Source organism: Porites lutea, chromosome 7, assembly GCF_958299795.1.
Source record: "Porites lutea chromosome 7, jaPorLute2.1, whole genome shotgun sequence".
Lineage (NCBI taxonomy): Eukaryota > Metazoa > Cnidaria > Anthozoa > Scleractinia > Poritidae > Porites > Porites lutea.
In genome coordinates this window covers 25616057-25629854 of record NC_133207.1, presented here as the reverse complement: position 1 = coordinate 25629854, position 13798 = coordinate 25616057, and the positions used below count along the sequence as shown (strand labels likewise).

General features: G+C 40.2%; 2 protein-coding genes across 2 annotated transcripts in view; both read right to left on the bottom strand.

The window, feature by feature from the left end:
• Positions 1 to 3216, bottom strand: part of LOC140942645 (cation channel sperm-associated auxiliary subunit epsilon-like) — a 39956-nt gene extending 36740 nt beyond the window's left edge. Inside the window, exons 1-3 of the mRNA XM_073391581.1 lie at positions 3108 to 3216; positions 2668 to 2766; positions 1130 to 1206 (exon numbers count right to left, since the gene is read on the bottom strand). Coding sequence (XP_073247682.1) covers positions 1130 to 1206; positions 2668 to 2766; positions 3108 to 3152 — 221 coding nt within the window. The 5' untranslated portion in view covers positions 3153 to 3216. The remainder of the gene's footprint in view (positions 1 to 1129; positions 1207 to 2667; positions 2767 to 3107) is intronic.
• A 462-nt stretch (positions 3217 to 3678) lies between these two features.
• On the bottom strand, positions 3679 to 13737 carry LOC140944682 (cation channel sperm-associated auxiliary subunit epsilon-like). Its single transcript, XM_073393801.1, has 14 exons — positions 13713 to 13737; positions 13171 to 13238; positions 12765 to 12854; positions 11865 to 11945; positions 11275 to 11350; positions 9663 to 9758; positions 8052 to 8135; positions 7546 to 7625; positions 6936 to 7018; positions 6427 to 6502; positions 5406 to 5471; positions 4878 to 4925; positions 4570 to 4653; positions 3679 to 3732 (listed from the first exon to the last, which is right to left on the bottom strand). The coding sequence occupies exons 1-14, from the start codon at positions 13735 to 13737 to the stop codon at positions 3679 to 3681; spliced, it is 1011 nt and encodes a 336-aa protein (XP_073249902.1).
• Positions 13738 to 13798: the final 61 nt, after the last annotated feature.

Below are 13798 nucleotides of genomic sequence, written 5' to 3'. Positions count from 1 at the left end.
AGTAGCCGAAGGCCCAAAATTTATTTCCCTTATTTACTTTAAATGAAACCCTTATTAAGCGGACGCGGACACCTGAAAAGTACCTGAAATAGTCATTTCTATTGCTACCTACCTGTATTAAACGGACACTTGTAATCAAATTCCACCACCCAACATGCCAGACATCGGAAGTGCGAAAGATTGCCTCGAATTTCCACCCACAGCTTTTTCGACTTTTACATTAAAAAACGTGACTTGACGAACTTATTTGATTGGTTTCACTGTACAGTATTGTTTTCTATTTCGCTGTGTTTGTATAGAGCTTGTTTCACTTATCTGATTTCTTCAAATTTGAGTTGCAATCTATGTTTATGATCGATTGGACCACTTTGATAAAGAAATTAATGCAAACGTATATCTTCAAAGTCTCTGGGAGTACTCTTAACATCTACACTGTTCATTTGAATGGCATTTGACACCTCATATGACGTTATCTATCGAAACCTGTATTAGGCCGACACCCTGTATTATTAAAGCAGACACTACAGCATTCCCCGAGGGTGCCCGCTTAATCACTGTATTTTGTTGTACTCCCCTGGGGGCTTTTACCTATTTTTCATAAAACCAAAACACAGCGGCTATTTCTGGTGGCCTTTCGGTGACGACGAAGGAAAAACAAATACAGTGTACAGGTAAAAGAATCTAAAAGAGGGTCTAGTCCGCTAATCACTCTCTTTAACCGCGAATGACACCAATATAATTTTGTATTTGGGACTCTTATTCTAACATAAACCGCCAAAACTTCTCTTCTCGTGTTCAATTTTTCCTTGCACTGACCTTAAAATAAACGCTTTTAAAAATACAGAAGGAAGAGCGATACCTTAAGAAGCATTAACACGTGTCATTATGTGGCTAGCTTTGCGAGCACGAAAGATCAAGCGAATCCTGGCCGGTCTGGATTCAGTTTCCGTTTTGTTGATCTTGGTCCATAAAAATTGACGCAAAAAACTGACTTGGCCAATATCCAGCCATCTTGGGAGAAAAAAGTTGATCAATAATGCATATGCGTAGCTACAATCTGCTTCAAACCGCAGCGTGAATCGACTTATGGCACACTTTAATTATCCTACAGACCACTACAAACACTTACATGTCCAGTACCAACTTGAAACTCTCTGACACGACTGCAGTCAAATGACACGCAAGCGGCTCGCTTGAACCTTGCACCTGAAGAACAATGTGTAACAGAACAACACTGAATCACGCTAATTTTCTACAAGTTTTCCAGTAACACCTAACTTTAGCCCCTATAGACTGCCGGATTATCGCGAACTTCTACATGCTTGCGTGCCAGAGATTTTTATCGTACACCGCAAGAGCATCTTTGATGGTGCAACGATAGCTACAGCTGGAACATATTGCTTCGTTTTTCTAACATTTCGCAGTAAGGATTTCAAAGAAAACCTTCGCCGACGTTTGAAAAAAGGAGTACCAAGCATGAAAACCGGAAGGTAACACGTAAAGTAGAAGGGAAGACCATACATATGGAAAGACACGTGGGAAAACATAGCTTAGACTAGAATAGGCTAGGAACAATGTTTTAGGGCCTCGCAGTGATTTACACAGGGATTAGGTCAGCTACAGTACTCCTCATTGAAATATGGATTTGGATATCAGCAACGAGACTTATGGGAAAAATCTCATTCTCTTACTTTGAGCTTTGCTTCTTTAAAGTTACTTACAGTTGACTCCCGATAACTCATACCCTCGCTAACTCGAACCAAAATAAATTTCCCCTGGATTTCTTTCATACATTTACTGTCATTTTACCTCGATAACTTGAACCTCCCGTTAACTTGCAGTAATTTTTGTTTTCCTTCAGATCGTTTCTATATAATTTTACCCTCGATAATTAGAAATGTTCTGCGGTAAGTGTTGAAATTTGAAATTTTACATAACCGTGTATTCTTTGTCTGTACTTCTTTGTCAGTCCACTTCAAATACAGGTCAATATAATGTCCAGCCCTGATCATGAATATTCTTCAAGCTTTGTTGCTTCAATTCCTTTTTCAAAGTATCAATTTATCCCTCGCTGTCCTTGAAGTGAAGTGTGCATGATACTTGCATTCCTTCCCACCCATTTGTTTATTTCCTTATTTTCGGTTATCAGCTTTGAACTCCCGATAACTTGAACTTTTTTCGATTTCCCTAGAAGGTTCGAGTTATCGGGAGTTGACTGTTTATTATTTAACGATTAGTCGCCGAAGGCGACGTGACTATTCGCCGATATTCACGTCGCCTGAGGCGACTAATTGTTTTCGTATAATAACATTGATGATTCTTCAAGAAAATAAAATTATTGATCAATTTCCGACTCCGAAACATCAACAAATCTGGCTGCCATTTCAAATACTGCTAGCCTTCAATGTTATAATCACCGCGCGGTGATTGTAGCGGGATGAAGCCAAGCTCCTAGCCGATCATAGCGCTCTATTTTCGATAATCATCAATGTTATTATACTAATAGGTGATAAGGATAATGGGAAGGGAGGGAATCTAATTTACTAATCAGGTGGACAAGTACAGAGCATAGTATCCTCGATTAGCCGAGCACTTGTGTCAAGCTAGAAGCTTTGAGACTTTAACAAAGTTTTATTACGCATAATTGAGTGGTATGACAGGATTTACCTGAGACAGATAAGATACTGGTCCTTCACCAGAGGGTACTGTGCAGTTCCTTATGACAATGGTCTTGGATGGTGGACAGCCAACATTAATGTGCAGCACCTGGTTAGACAGTAGACAAAGGCAATGACTACCTTATCGGCCACAGTGATAGTGAACATTTTCTGTGATATTTAACCTCCTTTAAGATTAGCCACTAGTTCTCGCACACCACCTGATTGTCTCTTTCACAGAAAAATTCAAAGGAGAGATATGCTCCTGCCCTTTAGAAAGGTGACTACTTTGGTCGGGTTTTTTTTTCTTAACTGAGTATGGCCACAAAAAGTACACTCAGTCTTCTTCTTCTTAGCCGCAGTATTAATAATAACAACGATAGCAAGGCACAAGGTGAAGGAAAAAAATTCCTGATTAGGGTGAGTTAAAAGGAAATTGGCTCTTATTACCTGTAAATCATTTTCACAAGTCAGTTCTCTAACGCTCGGAAACATCGTCACAGACACTACAGTAGACTTGTATGCACTGTAAATTGAAATGACAAGCTTGATCGGAATTTTTGAGATGGATTTACTGACAGAAACACTCAAAACGTACAATAGCAAATATTACACTTGCCACCTCTTTCACCCATTTACCTTCTCACCTCCCCTCCCCTCCTCCCCACTTGCCTTATCACTTCTCCCTGTCGGATTTGCAATTATTACTAGTGTTAGCAATTAATATTCCCCAAGAAGTGTGAAAAAATTAGCTTGTGATACAGTTATGCTGGTGACCAAGAAGCTGACATTATGACTTTCAACTATGGACCCAAACAAAAACTGTTAATTAAAACAACACAACTATAAGAATCCCAACTGGCCGGAGGCAAACCACGGTACCGAGGTGCTGTATTTAGGACAACCGTTTTCATTTCAGCTAGATAGAGCGGGATCTTAACCCGAGCCGATCGTCCACGCTGCCTCCTCCTTCTGATTGAAAGAGTGCTTTTCTTTTAACATGCGCTCTTAATTTTGCTGCTTACCTTCCTGGATTTGAGCTTCCATTTCTGAAGTCATAGATAAAGGTGTAGGTCTAAATTTAAACGTAAACAACTTTGATTAACAAAGGTCATAATTAACAGTTTCAGACTGCAAGCAGTCTCTTAAACCCAGTTAAAACGTCGAACTTTTCATAGACCTAACCTTTTCCCTTCAATTAACTTCATGAAAAGATTGACCTTTGAATCAATTACGTCCGACATATCTAATTTGGGTCGACTCTCACGGGAATTTCGACTTTGGAGAGATTTCGTGTCAAACGTCGAACTTTTCATGTGCCGAACCTAAAGCATAAATTACCTATAATGTACTTTGACTGTTAAGAAATGTGGACCATTGAACATCGTGAAAATGAATTGAGTCCGACTAATTAACTTCGACGTCTGAATAAACCGTCGACCTCGCGTCATTTGAGACGACCTAAATAGCTGCCTGCGTCGCAGACGCTCTAAACCTTCTGTATAGACTATATTTACAAGTGCGTGGGCTGGCTGCAACGCAGGCTACCTTTAAGTTCGGTACATGAAAAGTTCGAAGTCTGAACTGGGACTTATTGTTCTTCAAAGTCCGACTGAAGGGGTACGTGTAACCACAAGATGAGAGATGTGAGTGCTAGCCCGCTTGGCAGGTGCCCGAAGGAGGAATTCAGGCTCGCGTGCGTTAGCGCACGTCCTTTGCGTTTTCGCGCACCCGAATTCTCCCTTCCTCTTCCATTTATGAACGTCGTTCAGGCAAGCTAGGCTCAGTGTAGGCTGGTGATGAAGCTGCAAGACGCGAGGAAAAAGGAGGAGCTACAAGACTGAAGAACTCTATAAATGTGTAGGAAAATGTTTGAGAGGGGTTGAAAAAGTTTATCCATCAGTAAAAATACCTTGTTAAGTGTAACAATGCCAGGATAATGTTCTATGATGTCTTCAGTTTCGATTCTTAGAACATCGCTACTTGAAATTTCAAGCTGCAACAACATAAAGTAGTGTTAATCAAGAAAACGGCGTTTTGAAACCCCGGGTGTGAAGGGGGGAAATCAGCACTGTTTTGTACGGGGACGCTACGCCCAGTTGCCAGCTAACAGGATTTGACATTGACTTCTTCGATTTAGATATCAACGGCGTAATGACGCGATTAAAAAGGGGGGATTAGGGACTGATAAAAGTCCGTTATGTCGAAACACTGACTTACTCTGATGTCATAAGGTGCGACCCTTGGGTGAATCAGAAGGGCCCATACCTGAAAACAGAACCAACGATAACAGAGTCAGACAAGGCAACTGAAAGCAAATTAAGGCTGTCTAGCTGAGAGAGACCGTTCATTTTTTTTCCTCAGGACAATGGTAAAATAAAAGAAAGACGTCACCAATGTTTTTTACTAATTATCTTTGTTTGGTTGAAAGAAAACACAACGAAATTATACTACGGGAAAGGGAATTATTAAAAAATACAAATTGGCCAGTGTTGCATAAAGTTTGCTGTAAAAGCATGTTTCAATCAGAATACGGCCTTAAGCGGCCACATTCGAAATACAACACATATCAGTATTATGTATCGCTAATCTTTTCCCCACCCCACTATATAAAGGAATCCGTTTATCAATATGTATTCCACTTCGTCCATGAATTACTCCCAAAAACTCTCTTGCACTAAGTAGGCGTTGAAAATTCACATGTTGCTAGGTTTTATTATCGCATGGCATGTAGACTTAAGAGCAAACCTTCAGTTCATTTCCTTTGTCAATGAAGTGCAATTCCGGTCTGGCGCTGGTCGTAAACTTTAGAAACTGCAAGAAAATTATGAGACAGATAAATGAAGTTGTAATCCATTGGGAAACCCTAATAAAAAGTCATATTCGGCGTCGGTTCTATTTCGGATATAAGCCCCTCCGTTAATAAACCCTCCTAAAAGCCCCTACGAAGATGTCCAAGCCTAAGAGTTATAAGCGGAAGTTGAAGGTACTGTTACGATCGTCTGCATAGCAGCTGAATGATACTTAAATGTAAGTCATACATCAGTAATGGTAATACAAAAAATAAGAATGTCTTCTTAGTGCCAGTAAAATAATCAACATTAGAAGCGTCCGCACTAACGTCGGTTAGCTCAGGCGAATCTTTGACCACATTTTTTGCCTCATTAACAAATGCTCATCTTTATCTGATGAAGCTAATAAAACTCGAAATTTTACGATGAAAGTATGGCTCATTTACTTTTTTGCCACCCAGTAATTTCGCAGTTTTTGATGGCTGATATTACCTTCAATATTGCTTGCTAAAAATTGTTCGAATTGCTCAAGTTTATCAGCTCTTAATTATTGAATTTCGTCAGTATATATGGCCACAACTTCTACGAGTTAAGTCGTATGCCAATAAGGAAAAACGTAAACAATGACATCAGCAAAGATTCGCCTATTAGTACCCATATGGCTTAATAAGCTACAATTAAAAAAGTCGTAAATCAACACTCCTGGTTAACTATCTGATAAGACCGCACACCACAACCAATTTTCATTTGCATACAGCCGTGACTGCAACTATTGGCCATTTTCGAGTTGCTCGAAGCCTCTGTTTCAAAGCAAGGCTGAATTCGAAGTTATTGATAAGAATAGGATTTTTTTTCTCAAAAAAATAAAACTCATTTTCAAAAGAAAAGGTTTTTTATTTAACCTCGTCTTGAAAGTGAGAGTTTCTAGAACTCGGAAATAGCTTATTATACAAAAAATTACGCAGACGACTCCTAACCGGACATGTTGTATGTGGGTAGAGAGCATTCAAGATTTCATTCCCCAAAGGTAGCTTTCTTGTGTGAACTGTTCCACTGAAATGATAAAGAAAAACAGAGCAATGTTATCATGAGATTTATTTTACTGTAATTCATCTCTCCCGCGGTGGGATTCACGGTCGACCTTCGAGTTCATATAGCCTCGCTGTGGAACTGTGAGTATGTGAAGATCCCGACCAATAATCTCGATCGTATAACCAGATTCCCATTATCGGGGGAGGGGGGGGGAGGGGTCCTTATCTTGATACAATCCAAATTCCATCCAGTCCTATCTTTCCTCTATGATAACATTTCTCTTGGATGCTGATGTTAGGCATACAGTCTGATTTCTGGCAGATTCTTCTGTTCTTAAAGCCTCGAAAATTCAGTTTCACTCCTTGCACACGACTTCTAAATCAAAGCTTTCTCGAATGGTGTTCATGGTCAAAGCACACATTGTACGTTTGGAGAGTGGGCAGTGAAAACGTACTTGTTATTGGTGATAACCAGTAAGGAGCCAAAAACATCAAACATAACTGACATCGTTGAAGAGGGATCTTCTCCAGCAAATACCTGCGTCAATTGAATAATAATAATAATAATAACAATTCCATTATTTATCTCCGGCAGTATTTATAGCACTAACGCTTGTGGGACTGAGCAAATGTCTGAAACAAATAATTAAAATTGAACTTAACAGGGTTAAGAATTCCAACCATACTAGCCGGAGGTAAACCAGCTGGCTATTTACAAGGATGGCCGAGGATCTGAACACGTGACTCCCGTGAACAAATCCAGCTAACGAACTCGGGGCCTCCGAATTGCGGTCCGGCGCTCTAACCACCCAGCTACGCTGCCTCCTGAGAGAGGAAGAGAGAAGCAAGAACACTTTTTCACATTAAATACTGGGAAAAGGCTGAAAATCAGTTATTCTAAGAAGGAGAAAAGGAGAAAGACTACCTTAATGTTATACAATATCTTAACTTTAGGGCTACGAGTTCAGTTATCACCGCTAAGGTCCAGTTTTCTAGCTCGCCTCAATCAACAGCATCGGGCCTCGGGATTTTCTGTTTGATAGTTATAAATTTTATCAGATTTACCTCAACCATATGTTGAATGAACGCTTTTCCATAAAATATCCTGTTGTTCGACAGATGAACAGCGAACTCACCATTTCCTCCTGAGAGTAATAATAAAAAAATTGTGATAAATGGGCGATCATACAAGCCAGGGAGAAGTCAGTTGCTTCAAAATTAACCACAGTGCAACCACTCGATTCGCACATTTTTATTAAACTGACTCCAGTCTATTATGAAAATTTGGGGTCCCCGACCTTCATGTAAACAGGCCCGAAAGCTAGTCAAAGCTACACAGAAGTTAAAAAAAGGATGCGAGATCACCGAGGATCGAACTCGGGACCTCGGCCACCGAAGGCAGCGCATTAACCAACCGTACCACTCTTGGTTGTTAAAGAATGAGTGTGCATGCGTGACCGGCTATAATAACCTGCGAGTTTTTGGCCGCTCAAGTCGCCATTCTGGTAGGACATTGGCCGTTGAACGGCCGTTATTTTGATCCCTATGGAATCACAAAAAAATTATCTCACCTGGTATTACAGACTTTATTGTTTCATTGTTATCAAGCGTGAAATCGGTGAGATTTCCGTGGCTTTTCACCTTGAAAAAGATGCCTGCAAATAATAAAAAAATTCTTTCTCTTGCGTGCTTCAATAAAGTTTTAATAGGGAGCTTTTTAATTAGGGAACCTTACGACGGCGACGGGAACGGAAACTCCACAAAAGCAATAGGTTTAATAACCAAAACAACAAATTTTGCACGTGCATCACGCTTCTTTGTACATTTCTTTGCCGTCACTGCACGACTACGACGTGAAAATGCCTAATTTCACGTTGTACAGAGGAAGTACACAAGCGACGACGAAATTTCCTCTCTCTTTCTACACTTGGCTATGGTACTTAGGAATTCAACTTTAGGATGGTTCGCCTACATTTGAAAAAGCTAGTGAATTGGAGTAATCGCGATGAAGATTGAAGGAACTCGAATTCACTTTTTCAGCGACGTTTTCTCTGCCGTCGCCGTCCTCGGATCTTAAGGTTCCTATTAAGCCTGGTTTCCATATGATCGTCCGGATCGTCCCGATCGTCCCAGTCGTCTCAAAAAATGTTCAGACGATCGGGACGATCATATGGAAACGCTACCCAGACGATCGCAAACGACCCGGACGACTGAGACGACCTCGATCGCTTGGATAGAGTTGAGTTCTATCCGGACGATCGGGACGATCATGTAAATTTTGTAGCGATCATATGGAAACGCTCTCAGACGACTGAGACGATCGGGACGATCGATGGCTATCCCAGAAGTCATCACTTTTATTCCAGTAATCGAGAATAAATTCGGCCCGGATGGCGCTGAAGCCGAAAAAATAATACACAAATGTTTGCAACGCGTATGGGGTTTTTTGAAATTAGAGAGAGTCCGTGACATCAAGTATTCGAAGAGATACTATGTCTTCGGGGAACTCTTCTAGCTTCCCAATGCCGCAAAATCAACAGAAAAAGCAGATACCAAGGTACGAGGTTCGCGTTACGAATAAAAATCATTCATTTATGTGGCTTGCTTGCAAAACACGCGCAAAAATTCTATTGTCTGAACCAGAGACATCGCTGACGACCCCACGTCTCTTGCCTTTGAGGCGATCGAGACGATCATATGGAAACTACCAATCGCCCCAGTCGTCCGGATCGTCTCGAAATATTTTGAAACGACTGGGGCGATCGGGATGATCCGGACGATCATATGGAAACCAGGCTTTAGCAACGACGACAGCGACAGCGAAGGCACCGAGAAAGGCAAAAAAAGCAGTAAGTTTAGATTAGCAAAACAACAACTCTGCACGTGCACGTGCATCACGCTTTTTTGTACATCTCTTTGACGTCAGCACGTTTAAGTGCCTAAATTCAAGTTTTGTGGAGGACGTCAACTTTCTGTTTATTTCCTTGAACTTCAATACAGTCTCATAGAATTCAACTCTAGAAGAATTTGCCAAATTTTGATAAATTGAACGAGATGGAATAACGCGATGAGGTTTCAGAAACAGTGCGAATTAACTGTTAAGAGACGTTTTCCCAGCCGTCGCCGTCCTTGTTGCTTTGTCAAATCCTACCATTTATGAACTATTTTTCTTACGTATATACCTGTTTCGTCCAGTCTTCCAAATGCTATCGTTTTCTGGCTCCAAACAACCACAAACTGACTGCTCGGTGGAGCAAAAGTGAAAGAAACAGGCGGCCCTGTTGAAAAAGCAGGCACAAACAAGATTGGACTCAAGATACGGTAAAACGGGAAACAAACACCTGCAACTTGTTTTGCAACATTGCTGCAAAACAAGTTGAATAGTGATGTTACGCGTCTTACCACCCACGTTCCAACCTGTCTTGCAACAAATCAAGTTGTTGCAGAAAGTAGAGAATAGTTTTACTTTTTGCAACAAAATCTGACATGTTGCGCGTTTTACCGGCCCAAGGCACACTTTTTTGCAGCAAGTAACGCAACTCCCGTGTATGCCGTGACTCCGGCGTAATTTTATCCAATCAGAAGTCAGTGTTAACGCAACTAGTGAAATACATTAGCACCAATGACGTCATAGCAGAGACGTCATGTGGTGGAATCTCATTAAAATAGGATGATATGCTATGTTTAAGTGATTTTACCGGTTTGACAGGTTTTAGATAGATGACGTCATTATGACGTAGCACATTATCTTATTTTAATGAGATTCCACCAGGGCTCCAGACATAGCCACTGTCTTTAATTCATGAATAAAATGCAGTGGAATCTCATTAAGATAAGATGATGTGATTTCTTAGTCATCTGTATTTTAAAATGTATTCCACCTCAAACTAATGTGATTCCAATTCTTTCCCGGGTTCTTTCCGTTCGCTCTATACTACTAAGGGACACGCTGGAACAAGACAGACAAAAGACTTACATCATTTAAAATGGTTATTTCCTTTGTTTGTCTTGTCCCCGTGCGGCTCTTGCGCTCGAGCAGGGCGAATTTATGCCACGTGAATCTCTCGCTTCAAAGGGCCCATTAAGTCGAGATGTTTTTGACGTCACTTAAAGTAAGGTCTGAGGAGGATACTGCCGAGAATAGGCTTGTTACCATCGTTCAGCGGAGCACTGAAGTGCAAGTCGATTAAAAAACTTTGTATTTAAAAAGAGCTGCCTTCATTGCGTTTTTGGGTAGTTATGGGGCTTAAAACCAGGAACAGCTCTTATATCATGCCATGATTCCTTTCACAAAGAAAAGAATTAGTTAACAGAGTAACTTGGAAGCATCCATCACATAAACCGATCTTGCGTAAAATATTGGTTTTGAAATATAAATGACGAAAATATGAATTTCATTTACGTAAACCCACCCAAAGAAGAAATAAATGAAAAGAGGACCATCGCAGTGAAATACGCAACTTATACAGTTGCGAGAAGAAAAGCCTGAATAAAAGAATGTATTGAATTCGTAGAAAAAATGGGCGATGGCAGGTATCGAACCTTTGCTCAGAAGGTTACGCATTAACACCGTGTGCTACGAAGACAATGGCAATTATGTTAGAGCACTGCACCGGTATCGCAGAGCTCAGGGTTCGAATTCTGACAAGCCTAAACAGCTTTTTCAGGCTTTCCTTTCGTAGCTGCATTACTTGCGTGTTTCACTGCGATGATCTTCAATTCAATTCCATATTGATTCTACTGCTGCCCAATTAAAACAAGCCATATGAACTGAATATTTTGTCGCTCACATACCATGAATAAAACCAGACAGTTGAAACCCCTTTTCCTCCCATGCATCATCTAAAAAAGAATACTGAACAAACAACATCTGCAAGAAAGAAAAGAAACAAGTATTAAATTAATTACTCCTTAAGTATAAACACGTTTCGAGAAGCGTAAAGGACCTCTTTCTCAGAGTCTTGTCACCTTTCCAGGCTTGAGAAGCTATTTTTTGCCTTCAATGTTTATGTTAACCCTTTCACTACTAGAGTACCGTAACTAAGGAGGTTCATTCCCTTAATTCTTATGATCTGTTATTGCTGGTACACATATTCACACAGTAAGAAAATGCTAATGTATGGCTCTCTGGAAGCTTCAGCGACCAGCAAATATCGCTGTCTTGTCATTTTTGAAGTGTTTCAGGGTCCCCTAAAACTAACATTTTCCAGGGAATGGCCCAATGGAAAAGAGGCGTATCCCATCCCCTACAAGAAGGCGCCCGTCTTTAGATCTAACCTATTGCAACCTGCTTACTTTTTTGCTCCTCCTACTTCTAAAGCTGGTGGAGAACCCAGTACTATTCAGAGGTCAAACCACAATGCGGCTGTGCTGATTATCTTTACCTTATGTTGGTTACTGTAGGTTGTTGCATTGACAAGAAAGGTTACAATCGGAAACAAGCAATGTATTTCAACATGTGCTACCTAATTGAGAGGAGAAATAACCAAGTTACCGTAAAATTCCGAAAATAAGCCCCTCCAAATATAAGCGCCCCAAAATCGTAACGCAAAAAACCCTCCGTTAAATCGCCCCTCCGAAAATGAGCCCCCGGGGCTCGTACTTGGAATTTCCCTCAAATGCAAGGTAAAACAAAGCAAAAATGGTAAATTTTCCTTTCCACTACAAGCTAGCCCAACCGATTTTATAACCCACATTTCCCTCCGTACATAAGCCCCTCCGAATATAGGCCCCTCCAAAAATAAGCCCCTCAAAAAGGGCCTTTGAAAAATATAAGCCCCGGGGCTTATTTTCGGAATTGTACAGTATGTTCTAAGAGACTATGAACTCTATAAGTAATGAACTAAAGAAAGAAGTAAAAGGCTCATGTTCTCCCACATCCTTGATGTAGGCTGCCATCCACCCTTGATGTACGGTACTTGTCCAAACAGTTTCACATTTAGCCTCAACATAAAAGACAAGGCTAAAGTAAAAATAAAAACGATTTTCTTTCATAACTTTTGCACTTCCCAGCAATTTGCTGATTTTTTTTTCCGGTATGGAAATCTGCGTGGTGTGAAATCCAGTTTAAGTTAACAATATTGTTCGCAGAGATCCTTAGAAAAAACCAGTTGCTGGTTTTTTATCAAATGGTGAAAACTGTTTAATGTACTGCAATTCGAATTTGGAAAATAACGCCAAATAAGTAAGATGAATCTGACGCTTTTCTGAGCGAACTGCCAAATGAATATTTTTCGCAAGAAACGTAAGTTAAAAATGCAGAAAGATTAAAACTGGTTACATACAGATGTGACAGTGACACTCAGGCCTTGGATTGGAAGATACTGGAATGATAATCCACTGTCGTTTGAGATGTAAATAACAAAGTCAGCACTCTGTAAGTAAGAATAATAAGATAAATAAATGGGAAAAGAGAGAGAGAAGTGAAAAAGAAGCAACTGGGATGCTTTAATCCTGCATAGCAAGCGTCTCTAACTGAGTTATTGGGCGAACAGAAGTTTAGCTTGGCAGAGATCGTCCCTGACATGTGGTTGAAGACGAGATATACAATACGATAAGCAGTAAGAGGAAGAGATAATACCTCACGTGTCCACCCTAAAACAACACCAGTCATAATCTGTAAAATAAGAGAAAACTAATTATCAGTTTGCTTGTTACTTCTACACTTAAAAACAACAAGAATTGTGTTACCACGTTCTTTGAATCTTCCAAGCATTTTTTCTGTGATGCCACTCCATTGAGGCCCGTCTGAGGTAAACCTGCATAGAGATGAAATAGTAAAAGTAATTACCTTGCATGGCAATATAAATGCATTTACCCAAAGCTAAAATGATGATACCAAGCAATGGTCACACTAAGAGGATTTTGTTTACAGACTCAGAATTCAGAATCTGTTTATACAGCTATTTGAAAGTACCAAGCGAAAGTAACCATACCGCTGATGAGATTTCATTTGAATGGTCACACTACAGGATTTCATCTATGCACTCAAAACTCAGAACTTGTTTGTAAAACTGTCTTCCAATAAGGAGACTCTCTGTGGGTACCCGAGGACGTCATTTTTGTTGCGCGTTTTCAATCAAATTGTCGCATTTCAAGAATTGTTTTTTAAGATAATGCTATAAGTGAGCTTGAGCTGCTATGACATTGATGATCGATGGAAACAAGAAAATAATAATATAAAAAACAAGAGCTTTTATAAGGAAAACGAAAAGACTGAACGTGCAGCACACTTTTTGCAGATTTCTTTGTCTTCATTGTGCAACTTGTATTGTCAAAGTTTATCGCAATGACAATGTGATCGTCAGTTTAATCTCCA

Bases quoted from the DNA above. Each gene is read 5' to 3' on its own strand.
- LOC140944682 (XM_073393801.1), bottom strand. From the start codon at position 13,737: ATGAAGACAAAGAAATCTGCAAAAA. The intron at 13,239-13,712 runs GTGTGCTGCACG...ATCTCTATGCAG, and splicing joins GACAAAGAAATCTGCAAAAA to GTTTACCTCAGACGGGCCTC. The intron at 3,733-4,569 runs GTATTTTTACTG...GTTTAAATTTAG, and splicing joins GCATTGTTACACTTAACAAG to ACCTACACCTTTATCTATGA.